Here is a 21,595-nt window from a genome sequence, read left to right on the forward strand (position 1 = left end):
TCTGTCTCTGTTTTCCCCTTTCTCTCGGTGTGTATCTCTCCTTCTGTTTTTCCCATCTGTCTCTCTTTCCTTCCTTTCTTCTCTTTTTAATGTCTATCTCTTTTTGTCTCTCTGTCTTTCTCTGTGTCTTTATCTCTCTCCCTTTCTCTCCCTCTCTCCTCTCTTTCTCCCTCCTTCCTTTGCAGGGACAATAAGTCCTAATTTTTTCTCCCTTTCTCCTTTACCTAACCCCCCTTCCCAAGACAGCAAACCATCTGATATAGGTTAAATATATGCTCTCCTTTTAAACATTTCCGTTTTTGTCATGTTGTGCAAAAAAAAAAAAAAAAATCAGACCAAAAGAAAAAAAAAACCATAAGAAAGAAAACATACTAACAAAAAGGTGAAAATACTGGGCTTTGATCCATATCCAGACTCCCCAGCTCTCTCTAGATGCGGATGGGACTTTCCATCACTCTGCCCTTTCCTGCATTTGTCCACAGAAAGTGCCCTTGGCTGGCCTGTCTCCCTCCCTCTGCTATCTCATGCTGATGTGCAGCCGGTGCGGGGTAGTCTTCCAGCTTCCTCCTGCCTTGGAAGGGCCTTTACTTGGGTTTGCCAATGGACCACGAAGCTTTCTGACCAAAGAATAAATTGAGCGTGTGATAGGCATTTATTAGACACCTGCTGTGTACCAAGCACCATTCTAGATGCTAAAGCAACAGAACGGTTCCGACCCTTAAGATGGATGATGACAGAGCTATGTTCACAGAGGGTTATCAAGGAAAGGATGTCCACTAGACTGGGGGGGGGGTGAGGGGGGCGAAAGGAGGTAGGAATACAGCACTGCATGAACTGGTGTTTGGAGGCAGCTATGGGCTGCAATCTGCTGGAGTAGGGCAGCAGGACCCCCCCCCCCCCGAAATCATAGATCTTCTGAAGTATTGATGCAAGTCACGGTACCCCTGCTGGGCAGCTTCCTCAGGACAACCAATGCTTGTGACAACTGCTCTTGTTTTTTCTCCTGTACCATCTCCCTATTTCTTCTGTCTGTCTTCCTGTCTCTGTCTTTCTATCTCTGTGTGTGTGTCTTTCTTGTGTCTTTCTCTGTCTCTGTCTTTCCCTTTCTCTCTGTATATATCTCTTCCTGTTTTTCCCATCTCTGTCTCTCCTTTTCTCTGTCATTTTTAATGTCTGTCTCTTTCTCCATCTCTCTCTCTCTCTCTCTCTCTCTCTCTCTCTCTCTCTCTCTCTCTCTCCCTCCCTCCCCCCCTTTGCAGGAATAATAAACCCAGTCTTTTATTGCTGCTTGTCCTTTTAGTCTTAAAGTTTTTTGGAGATATCGGTTGTTTTTCTGTCATCTGTTTACCTCCCCTCTTCGGCAATCTCTTGTACTGAACGATCAGAGAGAACGGGGGAAAGTGCAGTGTGCGCTATGTTTAACACCCATAGTCTCCCACCTCTGCAGAGAAGGGAGGAAAATATGTTTTCCTCCCTTCTGGAGAAAGACTTGGCCACGTTCATCTCACACGCTTTTCTTCCGGGCCACTTGTTAACAAATATTTTAATGTCTGAAGCTCCCATGGATGTGGGGATCGCTCCTAACCATGACCAGCCTGTGGTCCGGGCAGCTAGGTGGTGCCGTGGTGCACAGAGCGCTGGGGGGGAATTAGGAAGATTCAACTTTCTGAGAAATCTGGCCTCAGATTCTCACTGTGTGACCCCGGGCAAGGCCCACACACATGTCTACAATATGTATATATAACTATGTATATCTATACACACATATCTGTAACACACAAATGCATTTATGCACATATAATTATCTATACACACATATCTACAATACACATACATATAACTGTATACATGTATATCCATCCCTGTCCATACACATATAAGCCCACAGCCCATTTGCCACTGTGGAAAAGGGATCTGTCCGCCTCGTGCCTTCTCCGTGTCTGGCTGATTTGTAGGTTGGAGATAGCCTGTGGGTGGCCAGCAATGGGGCTACTTAGAGTATCACGGAGCTGGAGCTGGAGATGGCGGAAGAGCAAAAACAGACCAAAACATTCTCATTCTATCCTTCGTTCTGCCAGCATTTCTTAAGCACCCAAGGGAGCCCCCATGCTAGGCTCTGGGATCACTAAGTCCAAAATGAATTAGTCCCTGCTCTCAAGGGGCCTCCATCCTGTTTCTTTTCCATAGGCTGGAACCTCAGGGCCAGGGGGCGACAGATGGACTTTGAGGGGCGAGCACAGGCCTCCCTTTGATTGACTGATGGGGAGAAACATTACTCTGGTGGCTGTAGGATGGCATTCTCTAGAATCACATCGGTAGATTTCCAGACCGGGGTTGGGTAGGGGGCTGCAGCCACAATGGCTCCCGTAAAAGCAAACTTTCCCCCCATCCCCTGCCTTCTGAGCTGGGAGCCGTTTCTGAAGCTCTTTGTAACACAGCCGAGTGGGAGCTTGGCTGGCTGGGAGATGGGGTAGAGCTGGCTGGAATTTTAATTGCCAGCCAACTCCCCGCTCTGCATGTCAGCGGGCCCCGCTCAGACACTGGGGAGCAGCTGTTTGCTTGAGAATCTCCCGTCTCCTATTGGACGATTCCCCATCTCTCTGCTCCTTTATCCTAACTGGAACCATGGGACTTCCTCCTTGCTCTGTCCACTAGCCTTAGCCGCCTCCCTCGGGAGCCGTGACCTTGGCCTCCTTTGCACATTTGGGTGTCCAGAACTGGGGACGGCCTCTGCTTTGCAGTTTTAACTTGATAGGGCTTGAAATTCTCACTCCCTCCCAAAAAAATTTAATCTGAGACAAACGTTTCTTATTTCCTAATTAAAGAAAAGGCTTAAAATTCAAATTATATATGTCCTGAGATGTCAGGGACTAATTTTGGCTCTTATCTTGGAGATCAGGGTGCAAGGAGGGGCTGGGGCTGGGGCGGAGGTGCAGTGGAGTCTAGGTAATCCTGAAGTCAAGAGGACCTGAGTTCAAATCTGGTCTCAGATACTTAACACTTCCTAGTTATGTGACCCTGGGCAAATCACTTAACCTCAATTGCCTCAGCAAAAAAAAAAAAAAAAAAGAAAAAGAAAAAAAAAAGGAAGAAAGAAAGAGAAAAAAAAGAAAAAGAAAAAAGGAGAATAAGCTTTATTCACTAATGCAGTAGTATTGATCACCCCCAATTTAACTCTTTGAGACTACCACGTGTAGGTCTCAGTTATTTTTATGGCAATGCCCTGTTTTTGTTATTAGCTAGAAAGGAAACTCTTGGGGGACAGAGGGGTTCTTGGGGTTCTCCCAGCTCCTCACAAAGCACCCTGAAAGCCCCATGGGAGCTTGAGAAGTATTCGTCGAACTTGAGAAAGATGAAATTAAATGATCGATTGTGTCATTTTGGAAGCTTCATCCTCCTGACTGTCCCCTTGTATTTCCCTTCCCCTCTAGAGTCGTCTTAAAGAAGCGGTGCAGCTCTTAGAGGATTACAAGCATGGCACGCTGCCTCCTGGGGTCACCAATGAGCAGGTAAGCCTTCGGATCCCCGGCTGGGCTGGCTCTGGGGGAGAAGGTGGAGGTTGTAGTGATGGGGAGGCAGGCAGGTGCAGGCTGAGCCACCCAAAGGCATGCATCCTCCACAGTGAATCCCCAAACCTTATTTAAGCCCTAACTGATTCTAGTAGTCTTGGGAATCTCCAGTGTTTGGGGGGCCACTGAAAATCTCCCTCTTTGCCCCTTTCTTCTTTCTCTGCCCTCAGGTGCACTGGGTAGCTGGTGGGACAGTGAGTGAGTGAATCACAGGCAAGGAAGGAGGAGAGTGGCAGGCCTGGCTAATGAGGCTGGGGGATGGTGAGGGAGGTCCCTGGCCTCCTGCAGACCACCAGAGCCTGACCCAGCCCCTTGCCCCTTTCCTTTTCTTTTTCCACCTTAAATTCTTTATCCAGGAGAAAGGAGCAGGGGGGGGGGGGAGAAGAAAGAGCTGAGCTGGAAAAGATGATTAATTTTTTCTATCTGAGGTCCTATTCCCTTTTAAGTACCAGTACTGACTATCGTGTTTCCAAGCTTCCATTCTCTTCCTGAACGAATGGAACTTTTTCATTTGTCTTATGGAGGGTCCTTAGAACTTTGTAAAGGGCTGAAACTCTTCAGTCGTTGCACTGAGCTCGGTTTGAGCACTTAAGGCTAACTACCGATTGGCCGATACTCTATTAGCACCTGCTTGGAAAATGGCCCTTCCCACTATCCTGTGCTGGCTCTGTAATTGGTGTATATGGAGGATTGTGGGAGGGACTAGGGGGTGGAGTAAGACTAGTCAGGGCCACTCTGGGCCGGAGAAGAAGGAAGGAAAGTCATGGAGATCCTGCGTCCATCCAATTCACTTCTACCTCTAAAGGCAAGAATAAAGACCAAGGACTTTTGCTTATCCTGATTCCAGCTGATTCTAAGGTATCCAGGGATCTAGCGCGGTCGTCACAGAACTTGTCCTTCTCCCTCCTGGAGGGATTGTGGGAGGTGTGCATCACTTTGTGCTGTAATAATAGCTAGAATGGCCCCTTCTGCCGTGCTTTCAAATCATCAGAGTGCTTTGTTATCCCACCCAAGCGTCTCACAGCCCTATAAATTGGAGACTATGGGTCTTATTATTTTCATTTTACAGATGAGGAAACAGGTTCAAGGTGACAACAGCAGTGTCAGAGTTGGGATCCAGACTCAGTTCTTCCCAACTCTGACCCAGAATTCTCTTGACAGGCCCAGGCCCAGGGGCAAGGACATTGGGTTTGGAGTCAGTTTGCTATGAGATGATCCCCCACCATAGTCTGGGAGGAGCGGTTTTATTGGGAGGGGCGGGTCGGTGATAGCACAGGATGATGAGTCCTCCCCCAAACACCCCGTTTTCCTTTTGGGCTCTTCTGTAGGCGAGGCCATTCTCTGCCCAGGTGAGCCCAGCTGCTCACCTTGGAAGTTCGGCATCACTGGGGGGTGGTTTTTAAAAACTACTTTAAGTCCAGAAAGGGAAAAACAAGTAACGTGGAGATATCAGTACAGATGCACACGCACGCACACACACGTACACACACATACGCATGTTGGGGGGACGCATAAAAACACCGTTGTCGTCAGTTTCCTGGCTGCCCCCTACCTCTCCAGCTTCCTGCATGGGACGCTCCTCGCGCACACCAGCTGTATGTCCCCACCTTTGCCCTGGCCGTCTTCCCTCTATCTTCATCTTAGTCTCGGGAAATCCCAGATTTCCTGCAAATCTCTGCCCAAAGGCTCCAGCACCCGCTCAGCATACTGGTCAGACCTGAGCGTGCGTGCCGTACTCTGCACCTGTAGCCCATCACTTCTGACTAGAGGCGGGAGGCCTGCCGTTTCCCCTGTCGGTTGTCTCAGAAGCGTGGCCCGTGTTTCGGTGCATCCCGGCTCTCCGTCCTCCCCCAGATCTGTGTCACTCCTTCCAGCCCGGGCTGTGTGTGCTGCCCCCTTCCTTTCTAGTTCATCTTTGCCCCTCGGTACAACCCTCGGGGTCGGGGTGCTGCCCTCTCTGTGCAGGAGGCAGAGGGATGAGTCACTTCAAAGCCAGAATGTCAGAACTGGAGGCCCTTGGAAGCCGCCCAGTCTGCGCCACCCCGTCTCCCACAGTTAGAGATCTCCCCCACCTGGGATTTCTTGCCTTTCCAGTTGGGGAGCCAAGGAGGAGGGAGCTGAGGCGGGAGGAGGGAAAAGCGTCATTTCAGTTACGGATTTTATGGAGTGAGGCTCCCAGGGAGTTGAGGTTGTGCCCGTTTCCCAAGTAGCCGATGGATGGCGCTGATCCAGACTGGCCCCTTCATTTTGCAGATAAGGACAACTGAGGCCCAGGTGGTTAAAATCACTCACCCAAGGTCAAGCAGCTAGGGCTGGGCAGAGCGTGGATGGGGGTGGAGGGGGCGTCTGGCTCAGCCCACCTCCCTCATGCAGCCGGGTCTCTGCGACTCCTCAGCCGGTACTGAGACCCAAACAGCGGGAGTTTTGCTCATGTGCTTCCTTTTAAAGCTTCAGGAAATTATTCCCAGAAGTGCTCGTGGCCACTGGGATGTGGTTCGAGCACCCAGGGATGTAGGCAGCAGATGGTGGCCGGCGCTGAAAGGTGGAGTTCGATCTTGTTCAGAATTCACAGTGGCCGTTCTCTTGGGCAAAAGGCAGGTTTATTTAGGGGAGTGGGTTACAGACAAAAGGGAGGGGTCCAATAGACTCTGAGAATGGAAGGTGTGAAATAGAGGGGGAGAGCACAGGAAAGACAAGTTCCTTAGTGGAACTCCAATTATCCCAAAAAAGGGGGCAGCCCAGGAGTTGGGGCAAGCCCTTAGCTGGCAGGCTGAATCCTGAAAGGAGCTTGGCTCCTAAGATTGTTCGTTAGCTGTAAGGAGAAGTGAGGTTGGGAAACACAGTGGAGTTAGGGGAGGTGCCGCGTGGCACGGGGGAAGGGGAAAGGTACCACGAGGCAGAATGCCTTGGCGGACTGACCCAAAGGAGGGCAGCCGAAGGGATGGCCCACAAGGAGATTTACAGGGAAAATTTAACCTCAGAGCCGTGACTGGGATCTCTGACAGGGCAAGGCAAGGCGGGACTGCTGGAGAGCTCTCCAGAGGGGGGTCTCCGAGGCCTGACATAACTTGGATTTCAAACTGGATCTGAGTTTGTGGATCTGGACTGGGCCTGTGCCCTCTGCTTGGGGGCCACGGGTCAAGGATACACGGTTTTGTTGGTGTGGGAAGTACTGGGACGGCCTTCACAGCACAGATAGCTCCTGTGGCCCACAGAGAAAGCGGGAGAGACTCTCCTGACATTCTCTCCCATACAAGAGACCTCTTCTCCCTGTGGGCCATGAGGATGTTCCTCAAAATGTTCCCCTCGTCTCCATCTGGACTTAAACTTCCTAGAATCAAACCAGATAAGGCTCTGGGTCTTTTCCTCAAGCCTATACCCTGGCTTCTTGGACTAAATTAACTGGGGAGAAGGGGATGAGAAGAAAAACAAAGGAGGATGGGTCCCCCAAAGGAGGATGGATGAGGAAGCGTTTACCCAACACCCCCTCTGGACCGGGCACTGTGCTCGGTCCTGGGGATTCACGGCAGCCCTTGGGGCCCGAGGACTTTATTCAGATTGAGGAGGTAACAAGATGGAGAGGGGCCTTAAGGGGCTGTGGCAGGGTTGAGGATGGCTGGGGGTTGTCGCGGAGGCTCGTTTCTGAACAAGGACAGTGACAGGCTCACCTGTTGGAGCCCGGGACACCGTGGGAGGGGTTGAAGAGGCTCCATGGCCACCCTGAGGCCTCACACTGGCTATAAAGGGTGACCTGCCCTTGCCACACGGATGGCTGCTGTGGGTGTTGTCGTTTCTCCTTGGACCGTGAGACGGGGCTTTACAGCTTAGGAACACCAGGGCAACAAATATCAAAGCCCCACGAAAATGGAAAAGGGAACCTCAAGATGTCCCTAAGTCCACCCTGGCCATGGACATTAACTTTTAACTCTCCATCGCTTGCGTCCAGGCCCCAGCAAGGGTGTCGGCCTGAGCCCAGTGTGCAGATCAGCCTTCGCTCTGGGCTTTCGTTCGTCATGTTTGCTGGGGCGCCTTCCCCTCGCTGGAGGAGGCTCCGCTTCTTTCCCCATCGGCCTCCCAGTCTGCTTTCCTGCAGCTCTCATCCTCCTATGCAGCTCATGTTTCCCTGCCTCTCCCCCTAGTTCCAGCTCCCGAGGCCAAACAAATCTGGGCCCCTCCGTAGCCTCCCCAGTCCCTGAAGGCAGCTGATCTGGGCCCCTCGAGCCTTCTTGCATCCGGGCCAAGCATTGCCAGGGCCTTCAGCACTCCAGCATCTGGTCTGGAACTCTCAGGTGCCCGAGTTCCTGTTTCCAGACACTTTGTAGCTCACCTGGGACCGTTCCAGGAGGCGGAGCCCCAGACCGGGCCACCAAGAGCACGGAAGGCCTCCCGGGCAGAATGCGGCCGCTTTAAGGCCCTCCCTCTTTGGCCGCCTGCTCCTCCAACGGCTCGTATCGGACTTGCTGGGTCCCCAGAGCTCCCGGGCGCTCTCCTCTTTAGCCAAGCCTTCCCCACCGGCTTTTGAAGTTTATTTTTTGAACCCAAGTATAGTCCTTGACATTTATCCTGATTCCATTTCTTCTTGGAGTCGGCCCATCCTTCCAGACTGCCAAGCTCTTTTTGGACGCGGACTTTGTCTCCAGTGTGTGAGTTCTCCCGCCCAGCTTTGGGACATCTGCAAATCCCAGAAGCCTGCCGCGTCTCCCTTCCAGTTACCGATGGGGATGTTGGGCGGCGGAGGGGTCTCTGGGGGCTCCCACCGACCTTCCTCCAGAGCGGTTGCCCTTTGGGTCCATCCTTCCCCGGGCTCCGAATCCAGTGAGTTTGGTTGCTCTCCAGCCCACGGGGGCCTGTGACACTTTTAAATCTTATTTCTTGAGGAATAACTTGGCATTTTTTTCACATTTGGGAAGTGGGTGACCCAGAGGGTTAGGGGAGGGGGATGGGTGGTGGCGGGTTGGACGAGCTCAGCTCTCTTTCCTCCATGGTTTGGCTTCCTTGGCCTTGACCTGGGCCTGCTTGGTGCTCGGCCCACGGGGGGTGGCGAGGTCACTAGGTCACCGCAGATACACTTATTAAGCTCTCGCTGTGTGCCAAGAACTGTGCCGACCCACAGTTACAAATACAAATAAAGGGAAGGGAGCATCCCGTCCGACAAGGAGTTTTCCTCTTAACTGGAGGCGGCCCATGGAGGGGAATGGCCAGGGAAGCCCGTTCTGGTCAGTGGGGCCTCAGCTGGGCACATTTCCTTGCCTCTGGTGGCGACACTGATTGATTTATAGTCTCAGAATGGAAAGGGAGGCTTGGGGGAAAGACAGTGGGGGGTCAGAGGGGAGGGAAGCATTCGGGTCCTTGGAGACTCGGGGCGGGAGCAGAGCTAAGAGCGTATCTTCCAGGGCACAGTTCCTGGTCCAAGAAACAAGGCAGTTTATGAGAAAACAGTGGGAGCAATAAAATAAATGAAGCACATCCCTCTATCTCATGGGACAGAGCCCTGCTCACCTCGCCCTAGTTACAGCTACGGAATTGTCTCCTCCTCCCTCCCTTGTTTCCCCCTTTCCTTACCCAGGGATTCTTGGGCTCAACTTTACCCAGTTTATCCTCAGCTAATTTACAAACTCTCCAGGGACCCCTTCCATTCTGCCTGATTTTGCTCTAGTTCTCTCCCCTGCAGCCTCCCCTCTCCTTCATCCGCTGCTTAGCCGGAATCCGTTCCCTCTCAGACCAGCCACCAGAACCACATAAGTTAGCACCCACCCCCACGCTCACTTCCTCGGACCCCCCAGAAAGGGGTTTCCCACCCAGAAAGAGAATTTCTAGAACTCCAAAGGCTACAGAGCCTCTGCTCACAGCAGCGTCAGGTGAATGTCTAGATGAGACCACGAAGGCTTCGGGAGGTTCCTCCCTTGCCGACGGCGGGACCACCAGTAAGTGAGGACCCGGCTCATTTTGTGGCGTGGCCTCCAGCAGGGCAAAAAAAAAAATGTAAAGTCAAATCGTGGAGGGCTCCCTTTCCCTTCTAATGGGAGAATGAGTGCAGGGCATAGAAGTAAGTCAAGGGAGACAAAGATCTTCCCTGGAGTCTGGCTGGTTTGGAATCCTTTTCAAAGCAGGGACAACTCATCTGCCAGCAGAGCAATCGTCTTCAGACAGCACAGGGAGGGTGTCAGTGAACCTCTGGAACTTGGAGCCTCAGTCCCCCAGGGGTGCATGAAACGGGCCCTGGGAGTCCTGGGACCAGACATCTGGAGCTGGAAGGGCCTCGGAGCCCATCCCCTCCCCATTTAATAGCTGAGGAAACTGAGTCCCAAAGTAAATAACTTGCCAAGGTCCAAGCCAGAAGAGACTCTGAGGTTGAGCCCCTTGTTCTACATGTGGGTCCCAAGGAGCTCCATTCCCTCTTCCCTGTACTTCAGGATGCCTACTCAATCGGCAAGCATTTATTAAGCACCTACTATGTGTCACCCAGTGATGATGGTACAAAGCCTAAAACAGCACCCGCCCCGTCTCCTGACCCCAGTTCTGTGACCGTTCCTGCTGTCAGTCATAAAAAAATGAAGCACATAGTTGGTGCTTAATAAATGTATATTGACTGATTGTTGTCAATACACATTTATTAAGCACCAACTACAGTTTACACAGTGCTGTAGGGTCTGCAGAGGGCTTTTTGCCCAGGAACTCCCTTGAGCTCTTTCCCGTTGAGGACCCCGAGGCCCAGAATCTCCTTGCCTTAGCCACAGCCACAAGCAGCGAATGAACGAGGTCCGGAGTTGGGAGTGGGACCTGGCAGGGACGGCCTTCTGGGTTTTTAGGGATCAGTGCTAGAATCACAGAAAGTCCGAGTTAAAAGGTAAGCCGGGGCTCAGCAGCCCCCCCACCCATCTGTAGCGTGAGTCTCCTCTGCGTCATCCCTGCCAAGTGACCGTGAGGCCTTTACTTGGATACTTCCTGGGACAGGGAACTCACTACAGCGCAAGACAAGTCTTAAGATGATCAGATTTCAAGTGAAAAGGGTCCTTGCAGATAATCTGGCCTAATGTCCTCATCTTACCTGTAAGGACACGGAGGCTGTGAAAAGTGCACGCTAGCTAAGGAGATGCAGAGCTGGGGTTCCAGCCCCGATCCCTCTGACCCGAGAGTTCCTTTGTCCTGTTGTTCTCTCTGAACCCTTCCGCGTGCTCTTTGTTTCCAGCTTGGGACCCCTTTGGAGGAAATGGGTCCCCCGGGGCCACTCTGTTCTGAGGAAGGGAGGATGATGGGATTTGGCCACCAGTGGCCTTTTTCCAGCCCCGCTCGGGGTTTGGGGGAGGGGCTTCCCTTCTGAGGGGCTGAGATTTGGGCAAGGAAACTAAGTCTCCTCCCGGGCATCCTCCCATCAGTCCTTAAAAGTCCAGCCGTCCCTTTTGTCTCATTGTTTTCCTCGAAGGCCCACGTGCCTACAGGTGGAGGGGGGTGGAGGACGTCCCGGGAAAGGGGGTAGGGCCTCCCCGCCCATCCTGGTGGGTGCCAGCAATGACCGAGGGGCCATCTGGTGGCTGGTGGGGAACATGGGCGTGTGTGGCACGAGGCGGTCGCTCGGTCCCTCTGCCCAGAGAACAGATGGCCTCCCCCACCCCCTCCCGGCAGAAGCCTCCTCCCCCCACCTTCCCAGCTCCAGTTAGCAGCACTAATTGGGCTCCATCGGCTGTTGTCGGTCAAACCCAGATCCTTCCTCCTTGGGCCCTGACCAACCGAGCCGTACCGTCCTTCTGGTCCTTGACAGCCACAAGAAGGGAAGGAGCAAATGATGAAACGTGGCCCAGCACTTTCTGGCCTCCTCGGGGCCTGGCCTTCAGGCTCCTTTTTTCCCAGCCTGTCGGAGCCTGGCTCTGCACAAGGGTGGCCAAGAATCTCTCGGAGGAGATCTGGGTGCTTCCCGGTCGCCCACCTGGGACTTTGGGGGCCTTCGCAGCAAGGGATGCTCTTGGCCGGGGTCTCGCCCCCCAGTCTGGGAGGAAGGGGCTGCTCCAAGTTCCCCCGGCTCCTGCTAGGACACGGCCACGGTGGGCCCCACCCTCTTCCAGGGAAGGAGGAAACGAGGGCAGGGAACCTGTTTGGTCCCGGCTGAAAATAGCAGCGTGTTTTAGCTCTCCCCACACTGAAAGCCTTAAAAATACCTTCTAACCCAAAGTCTTCTGGGGTAGGCAGGACGCCTGACAGAAGCTTGGAGGGAGGCAGGGAGGCAGTGAGTCATCTCCACTGTAGCGCAAGGCTTTTTCCAAGGCAGGTGCATCCCTCCTACCCCGTGTTCCAGCCCGAGGCCTTTGTTCGCCGGGCAGGAGGCCTGCCTGTTCCGAGGCGGAGAAGGGGTAACGGGCCCATATGGGAGCTCCAGAGGCAGGGGGTATTGCATCTCCCGGCCAGACTGTCCTTGCCATTCTTCTTCCCGACAACCACCCCCTTGCCGTTGTACAGGACCCCTCCCCCCGAATGGCCTTCCTTAGCCTGCTTCCTTTCATGATTCAGTTAAGGGGGTGCCCCCCCAGGAAGCCTTTCCTGATCCCCTGGCCCAGCTGTTAGAGCCGCTCCCCTCCTGGCAGATTTGGATAGACTGCTGATTTGTCTGGGTGCCCATTGTTTCCCTCCCTTCCATTCTCATTTAATTAATGGAAGCCATTAGCTTCTCTCAATGTCAAGGAACCTCAGAGGCCATCCACACAACCCGAGCCTGACCAAGAATCTGCTTTGGAATCCCTGCCGATTGGTCACCGTCCGTGGCTCGATGCCCGCCGGTGGCCCTTGTCCCTCCCAAGACACTAAAGCGTTAGGAACTGTTCCCTGGCTTCTTGTTGTCTGCCATTTGGGCCCATTGCCCCTCCTGCTCTCCGTGCCTCTCCCTCCCCATGGCCTTTTAGACATTACCTCTAACCTTCGGCCTGTCCTCGTCGGCTCCTCCTGGATGGCCCGGTCAGGTTCTGTGTAGCTTTGCCCAAGGGCTGGGACTCAACCCGCCGGATCCTCGGTCCCCTTGCTTTGTCAGTGGACAGATACCGGCAGCCGGGCTATTTTCAGTCATGCCTTATTTTTTCTCCCAGTTACTGGTTGCTCTGATGCCATTCCTCTGTCTCCTCTCTGACGGGGAATCTTGGCCACCGGACCCCTTCCATTGCCCCTCGCCGGTTTCAGAAGGGAGCCTTTTAAATAAAGTTAATGGGCTCACCCTCCGGGGGTCCTCTCCAGCCTAAACATCTCCAGTTCCTTCAGCTCTTAAGCGACACCAGCCTGAGACCCTTCCCCTTCCTCCTGCTGACCAAGGCCCTTCCTGGGGTGCCCACAGCCAAATGTGGTCATTCGTGGTATCTTCCTGGTCTTAGTATATTAAGAGGACAGTCCAGTCAGTCAACAAACATTTGTTAGATGCCTACTATGTGCCGAGCAATGTGCTAAGCGCTACCATTGAGAACAAAAGGGAAACCTAGGTAGGCCCAGGTGTTTTGCCAGCTTAGCAAACATGAGGCTGAGGAGCTGCCAGTCCCTAATGACAAGAGCATCCATCACACCCCAATCCAATGTCACTGAAGGTCGGAGTAGCCTTGTTCTAGGCCGCTGCATTTCTGCTTGGCAGCCAGAATCTGGAGCTCTAAAGGTAAGCTGAACCGAGTTTAATATGATTGGCTGCTGGGACTAAGAGAGGCGGCAACTTGGAAGGATTTTCTTTTTCCCCCTTTCCCACCAACACCCATCTGAGCTGCATCCCAGTCCCTCGGGGGCTGGTCCTTCACTCTCCCCAAATAGAACAAAAGGATCCAAGCCATCGGGGCCTCTTGTGCTCATGGAACAGATTTGGATCCCGGTCCGTTACCTGCCTGCTTCCATATCGGATATGTTACCTACATAGCCTCTGATCTTTGTCTACTTCAGGAAGTGGTATTTTAAAAAATCTCTATCACAGATGAGGTTCTAAAGTCATACTTGGTAGGCAGCCATTGTCTCTAGCTATTCATAGGGCCAGCTTTGCCAGTCAGAGGACCTTTTGCTGTTGCCCAATTTTGTTCTACAAAGGGGACGGGGAAGAGGGGAGGGGAGGCCGGGGATCATGCTTTCCGGATTTACGGAGAAGTTGTGTTACAGGACAGAGAGGAAATGCCTGGTGACCAAGGGCATAGTTCTGTCTGAGGCAGTGATTCTGGGGGTCAGACTTCTCCCCTAAGAACCTGAGAAATCAAAATTAAAAATATAAGTGAGTTGGAGGGGCTTAGCAACCAGCCAGTCATTAAATAGTGCTTAACTAAAGCACCTACTAAGTTCCAGGAATCACACAAAGCTTCGAAGATACAAAGAAAAGTAAAAGTTAATTGCTGCCCCCCCCCCTGAATTCACAATCTAATAAGGGAGATGATGAATAAACTGCTATGTACAATTTTAGTCAATCGTTTCAGTCATATATTCATGACCCCATTATGATTTTCTTGGCAAAGATACTAAAGTGGTTTGCCATTTCCTTCTCCAGCTCATCTTACAGATGAGGGAACCGAGGCAAACAGGAAGAAGTGACTTGCTCAGGGTCATACAGCTAATTTGTATCTGAGGTTAGATTTGAACTTGAAAAGATGAATCTTTCTGACTTTAAGCATGACACGCAACCCACTGCATCACCTAACTGCCCTAAACAAGCAGGATAAATAAGAAATTGATTAACAGAGGGAAGGCGCTGGAATTAAGAGGTGTTGGCTTCTGGAAAAAGGAAGATGGGATTTTAACTGGGACTAGAAGCCGGTAGGTGGAAAGGGGGGAGAACATTCCAGGCGTGAGGGTCAGCTGATAAAATCAGTCAGTAAGTATTTATTAAGCACCTAGTATGTGCCAGACATTGTGTTAAGCTTTGGGGTGTATCAAAAAAGGAGGGACCCCCCAAAAAAGAACCCATTCTTCAAGGTACTCACAATCCAATGAGGAAGATAAGACAGATAAATATGTACAAAGAAGCTAAAGGGAATAAAGAGGAAGGGCACAGGAGTTTAGAGAGATTGGGAAAGGCTCCCTGTAGAACGTGGGGTTTGATCTGGAACCTGAAGCAAGCCAAAAACCATCAGGAAATGGAAACGAGGAGGGAGAGAAAATGTCTGGAGCTGAGAGATGAGTGTCTTGCTCGAGGAAAAGCCAGGAGGACACTGTCATCGGATGGAAGAGTCGTATCAGAGAATAAGGTATAAGAAGTCTGGAAAGGGAGGAGGGGGCAGATTGTGAAAGGCCTCGGATGCCCAACAGAGCACTTTGTATTGCAGTGGAGAGGTGATAGGCAATCCTGGAGTTTTGGGTGTATATGAGAAAATTCTCATTGTTAGGAGATGGAGTGTCTCGTCCAAGGAACAGGAGGTAGGCCAGTGTCTTTGGCTCAGAGTGTGGTGAATGTGGATATTGGGTTTGTGTGTAAAGTGTGAGAAGACTGGAATGGTGTGGATGGGGGTAGGTTATAAAGGAGTTTGGATGCTAAGCACAATTTTATATTTAGTCTTTCAGGTTATAGGAACTGTACCTAAAGTTTAGGGGTGGTGGGGGTGATGGTGGGGTAAGTGTGTGAGTGTGTGTGTGTGTGTGTGAGAGAGAGAGAGAGAGAGAGAGATAGACAGACAGACAGAAAGAGGGGAGAGAGAGAGAGGAGGGGAGAGGAGAGGGAGAAGGAGAAACAGAGACAGAAAGAGAGAAGGACAGAAGGAGGGAGGGAGAAGGAGGTGGAAATTAAATTTGTGTTTTAGGAAGATCAGTTTGAGAGCAGTGGGGAGAAACTTGAGGCAGCAATATCAACCGGCATACTGTTGTAATAGTCCAGGTGTGAGATGATCATGGCAACAGTGTCAGAGTAGATAGGAGATAGATGAGAGCGATTACAAAGGTAAAATCCTTAGGCTTTGGCAACAAGCCTCATTTGGGGTGATGATGAGTTAAGGATGATACCTGAAGTTGTGAGCTTGGGGGCCTGGATGGATGATGCTACCCTTAAAAGTAGTAGGGAAGTTAGGAAAGGGATAGTTTTGGGGGAAAGATAATGAATTCATTTTTGGACATGTTGAGTTCAAGATGTTTAAATGGATAATTAGAAATGTCAGTGTAGAGGTAAACAGAGGGGAAGGGCAGGATGTTTAGATTTAAAAATCATTGGTATAGAGATGATAAAGAATCTTTGGGAGCTGATGAGAGCACCAAGTTAAATATTATATTGAGAGAAGAGAAGAGGACCCAGGATTCAGCACAGGTACTCATAGTCAGTGGGTGTGATCTGGATAAAGATCCAGCAAAGGAGACTGAGGAGGAGCAGGAGAAAATAATGGCAAGAAAACCCAGAATTCATAGCAGCTCTTTTCGGGTGGCTAAGAATTGGACATTGAAGGGATGCCCAGTAATTGGGGAATGGCTGAAAAAGGTGTGGTATATATTTGTAATGGAATAGTGTTGTGCTATAGGAAATGACAAACATGATGGTTTCAGAAGTACCTGGAAAGACTTCCTGAACTGATGCTGAGTGAAGTGAGCAAAACAAGGAACACTGTACACAGTAACAACAGCATTGTGTGGTGACCAACTGTGATAGACTTCTCTTCTCAGCAATGCAATGAGCTAAGACAATCCCAAAGGACTTAGGGTGGAAAAAGGTTTGTTACCTTCAGAGAAAAAATGGATACATCTGAATTCAATGACCAAAGCACACTATTTTCCTTCCCTCCTTTCCTCCCTCCCTCCCTCCCTCCTTCTTTTTTCCCTCCTTCCTTCCCTCCTTCCTCCCTCCCTCCCTCTCTCCTTCCCTTCCTTCCTTGCTTCCTTCCTTTCTTCCTCCCTCTGGAAATAGAAATTGCACATGTATAATCTGTATCATATTGCTTACCATTGAAGGAAGGATGGAGGGAAAGGAGAGAGAGAGAAAATTTAGAATGCAAAATTAAAAAAAAAAAACACCCTAAATGTTGAAATTTGTTTTTACATGTGATTGGGGGAAATAATATTTTTTTTAAAGGAGCTTGAACTAGAAAAAAAAAGTTTAGAGAGAAGAAATTATCAAGAAGAGAGTGATTAACAGCACCAGTGCTTTAAAGCTGTCAGGAAGAATGAGGATTGAGAAAAAGCCCTTAAATTTCACAACTAAGACTCCGTGGCTTTTCCCCTTCCTGGAAAGGGAGGAGTCTAGTGCTCCATGGAATGGTATTTCCCCTGTTGCTTAGAGAAGCAGGGGACCCAGCGAGGTGGAATGACTATTTTCTCCCCTTACTTCAAAGCCAGGAGAAAGGTATTGCATAGAATGGCATTTCTCTTCTTCCATGGAAGGCTCAAGAGTCATAAGATGGGTCTTTGCTTTAAAAAAAAAAAAAAATCCCTTACAGCCTTTCCAAAGGCAGCCTGGTACCACAGACATGTCTGAACTCAGATCTTACCTCTGGCATGTGTGACCTTAGAAAAATCTTATGATCCCAATAGCTCAATGAGACGGTTCCCCAATGGAAGTGAAAAAGGAACCCCGAAACGCTAAAACTCCTCAAAGGAGAAAATCTCCTTCGACTCTGCCTCAGTGAGAAGACCCCCCCCAAAGAATCAGATAAAGTGGTTTATCCAGGTGGGATTGGTTCAATCCTGGGCAAAAGAATTCCAACCCTATTCAATTAAAGAAACGCATTCAATTCTACTCAAATTCAGCTCAAGCGGAAACTCAGCTTGCAGCCAAAGACCTCCTTATAAAAATGGCAATTAAAAACTCATTTCTTTGCAGAGGTTCCAGCTATGCCATGCTTGCTATGCCAAGGAGGCCTCTGCCTACTGGATAATATTCTTTTCCAGTGCTACCCTCTCTTTTCCCTTGCGCCAAACCCCGAGGGACTGCAAGGGAGCCAAACCTCTCCATTTGGTTCCCTGAATCCTAAACCTGCCACTAGACCTTATCATTTAACTCTCTCCCCACCAGAAACCCTAATCTCATTTTGGTTCCCTATAAAAGGGAACCCCAAAATTGAAACCTCATATTTTTGGTTCCCTAACCAGGAACCCCCAAAACTAAGATTTCACCTCATCAGGAGGAGTTTTCTACCCAAGTTCAACCTCCCTCCCCCCAAAAAAAAAGTATCCTTTCAGTTAATCTCTTTGCAGTTTCAGCCAGACTGATACAAGTTTTTAGGTAGTTTGGCAGCAAAGGGATTGAGGAGGCACTAGAACCATTTAATCCATTTATTAAGCACTTGCTGTGTGTCAGGCAAGAAGCATCCTGGATAGAGGCGGACTGAGAATCGGGAAGTCCTGGCTGGCTGATGCACCCCTTGCTTCTCAGTTCTAAGATCATAGATTGCTGAGAAGATGCCAACCTTCATTGGTAGAATTTCCTCACCTAGGAATTCAGTGAAATAAGAGGTCCAGGCCCTATCAAGAACGGCTTCAAGTACGGCACCAGGTGCTGTGGATGCAAACAAAATACGGGATGGGATACATAGTAGCTCACGTTTCTACAAGTTTAAAGTGTGTCTACAGTGTCCTCGTTTGATCCTTGAAACCAACAGGAGAGAGAGTTGTATGGGAAATAGTTCTTATTGGGATCCAGTTCTCATCCCAGTTCTGCAGATAAGGAAATAGATTCAAGGAATTGCTTGCCCAGAGTCAGGGAGAACATTGTACGTAGTAACAGCAGCATCGTGGGGTGATAGACTTGTCAGCAATGCAATGAGCTAAGACAATCCCAAAGGACTCAAGGTGGAAAAATGTTCTCTACTTTCAGAGAAAAAATGGATGCATCTGAATACAGACGAAAGCATGCTATTTCCCCTCCCTCCCTTCCTCCTTCCTTCCTTCCTCCTTCCTTCCTTCCTTCCTTCCTTCCTTCCTTCCTTCCTTCCTTCCTTCCTTCCTTCTTTCCTTCCTTCTTCCTTCCTTCCTTCCCCTCCCTCCCGTCCTCCCTCCCTTCCCTTCCTCCTTCCTTCTTTCCTTCCTCCTTCCTTCTTTCCTCCCTCCCTTTCTTCCTTCTTTCCTCCTTCCTTCCCTTCTTCCTTCCTTCCATCCATGCATCCATCCTTTCCTCTTTTGAGCATGAGTTGGAGCAAACTCCAACACCCCATCCACATTGTCCCTCAGCCTTAGGCTGCATTCAGAGAGGAATATCATTTTGGGATAAGCATCTTGATCTTAGGATTCCTTTAAGTTCTTAAAATTTATTGAAGACCCCAGAGATATTTATTTGCGTGGGTTATCTGTATCAACATTTACTGTATTAGAAATTAAAAATCTTAATCTTATAATGAAAACAACTTGGATCAATAAACATTTATTATGTGTCTGCTCTGATGTCCAGGCACTATACTGAGTTCTGGGGACATGGAGGCAATTTGAGAGCTACTGCTGTTCAGGCTCAAGGAGATGCTAATCCCCTCTCTCCTGGGCCCTGTCAGGCCACACCTGGAGTCCTGTGTTCAGTTCTGGGGGCTGGCGGAGGAAAGACATCGATGAGCTGAAGAGTATCTGGAGGGTGGGGAAGGGCCTTGAGCTCATGGCATCTGATTAAAGGAACTGGGGGTGTTTCTCCTGCAGAAGAGGAGGGGGAGATGATAGCTGACTTAAAGATTTGAAAGTCTGTCACATGAGAGGCATTGGACTTGTTCTCTATGACCCCAGAGTGTGGGAAAATGGGGGGAAGTTGTAGAGACGCCAGTTGAGTCAATGCCAGAAAGCTTTCCTAACGGTAGTTTTCCCCAAGTGGAATGAACCGTCCATGGAAGCGGAGGGCTTCCTCTCACTGGAGCCCTTCAGGAGAGTCAGGAGAGCACTTGGAGAGGGCCGAGATGGTCCAGACGGCTCCCAAATCCTTCATCTCTGGCATTGGGAGAGTTCCCTCCTTTGGTCCCTCCATGCTAGAGACTCTTGAGTCTCTCGTGTTCCTGCTCCCTTCTTCCAAGGACCACGTGTGCTCCCCAAGCAATGTGGATCGAAGGCCTCCCAACAACTCAAATGGCCCAGAAGGAAATCGGGTTGCCACTAATTTAAATTTAAAAGTGAAATCTGAGGGAGGAGTTTAATATTGTCCAGTCTCCCAGCCTTCCTTTTCATTGCTCTTCTTTCTCCCGGTTTCATTAACCACGAGCTCCTGCAGCCAGATCTCAGGTACTCAGGGGCTGATGAGCTCCTCTGTGAATTTCCCAGACCTCCTGCTGCCTCTGTCTCCCCTTTGTCTCTTAGAGGTAGCATATCTCAAGAGAAGTCCCTAGACTAGAAGCTGGACAAGCTGGGTTCTGTTCCTGATTCTGTCACTCAGTAACCGTGACCCCACTTAATAGGTAAGTGGGTAGCTAGTGCATTTATTAAATACCTACTGTGTACCAGATTTTGCACTAAGCCCCAGGGGTACAAATACAAGCTAAGGAGGTATCCATGCCCTCAAGGAGCTTATGTTGCAATGATAGAAGATTACATAAAGGGCACCTGGCAAGGACTGGGGTGGAGATGTCTGCTATACAGTGGAAAGGTCTGGTTCTTGGCCAAATAAGGCAGAAGCTCGGCTATCCCGGCCCAGGGCCAGAGTTCCGACTTCCAGGTGGAGAGGTTGGGAGGGGATGGAGGGGATGGTGGCCTGAGCGAAGACATCTTTTAAAATAGAACTCAAAGCCTTCTACCTCATGGGCGTCACCATTGGGTAAAACTAGAGAAGAGAGATGAAACCCTTTGAACAAGATAAGAACACTGCCGACGGGGAGGCTTTGTTTGGGCTTTCCTGTTTACCAGAGGCTCAGAACAGAGTGGCGCTGATCGCAGAGGATTCTGGGGGAAGGTTTGGCTGTAGAGGAGACTGAAACTTTTCTTCCAAGTGAGGGTTTTGTTTCTCGGTTTGCTCTGGGGGGGCAGGGGCAGTAGGAGAGATTCCAGGCCCTGCTGGCTGGCGTGGCAAAGAGCTGGCAGTTGTCCTGGATGGTGGACAGGCCAGTTAAGAGAGGCTGAGCCCGCTTCTAGAGCCCTCCCGCTCCTGTCTCCCCTCAGCTGTGCCATGGTCTTGAAGAAGCTGGTTCGCTCATTCATTCCTGGCCTGAGATCTGCTAAGATCCAGTCCTTGGCACAGAAATGCCACCAGAAGAGCAGAGTGACCTCCAATCTCTCCCCCCACACCCCACCCAAGATGGGTGCCCTTCCTGCTCGCCCATCCCGGCCCCTCCCCGAGCAGCAGACATTCCGAGATGGCACCTGCCCCTCTTCCCGGGCTAGCCTCGGCCGCATTGTTCTTCTAATTGGTGAAGCTGCATCTGTGTCCCCTGGGCTCCAGGAGCTTCCTCCGGGCCCAGCGGAACGGCAGATTGGAGAGACAGATTGATGCTGGCGAGTGAGCAAAGGCAGAAGTGCAGGGAGGCAGAGTTGGGTGGGGACCAGCTCCCTGGGAGAATGGAGGGAGGGGGGAGCTCGTATGGAGGCTTTGGGGGAGGGTGCTCTCAGAGGCCCAGCCCCGTACTAGGTGTTTGCTGGAGGGAGGAGACCCAGACATATAAAGACCCGGTCCCCCGACCTTGAGGTGCCGTGTTCTGGTTCGGCTGCCTGGCATTCGGGCAGGGGAACAGAGCCGCAATGCCAGGGAGTTCTATTTTCCGCTGTACTTTCCCACCCACAAAGTCATTTGTACTCCCATAAAAGCTCGGAGGCAAGCAGGCCGGGGGTCATAGGACTGCAGGAGCAAAGGCTTAAAGCCAGAAGGGGCCTTGGAGACTGCATTTCACAGAGGAGACCACTGAGGCAGGGAGGTTACGTCCAAGTCGTTCGCCCAAGGGTACACAGCATTTAAGCCCATCTGACTCCACAGCCGTCGCCCTCGTTGGAAATCCTTGAAAGGAAATTCAGAGTTCAGCCTTCCCTGCAGTCTCCACAGCATTCCTGACAGCATTCCAGTCTTTTATGGAGCACTTCCAGTGACAGGGAACTCACTACCTAATCTTTCTCCTGCCAGTTTGAATTCTTAGGCTGGGCTTTCTTATACTGAGCCAAAAGCTGCCTCTGTACCCCTGCTGGTTGTCGTAGATCTGCCCTCTGAAGCTAGAAGACTAAATCTT

The 21,595-nt window shown here is 50.7% G+C and overlaps 1 protein-coding gene across 1 annotated transcript in view; it reads left to right on the top strand.

Moving 5' to 3' along the window:
* The window catches only part of SFXN5 (sideroflexin 5), a 192,034-nt gene that overhangs the window by 38,321 nt on the left and 132,118 nt on the right, over positions 1–21,595 (top strand). The window contains exon 3 of the mRNA XM_051974274.1: positions 3,432–3,509. Within this exon, the coding sequence (XP_051830234.1) occupies positions 3,432–3,509 (78 nt within the window). The remainder of the gene's footprint in view (positions 1–3,431; positions 3,510–21,595) is intronic.

Source organism: Antechinus flavipes, chromosome 2 (genome assembly GCF_016432865.1).
Source record: "Antechinus flavipes isolate AdamAnt ecotype Samford, QLD, Australia chromosome 2, AdamAnt_v2, whole genome shotgun sequence".
NCBI classification, from domain to species: Eukaryota; Metazoa; Chordata; class Mammalia; order Dasyuromorphia; family Dasyuridae; genus Antechinus; species Antechinus flavipes.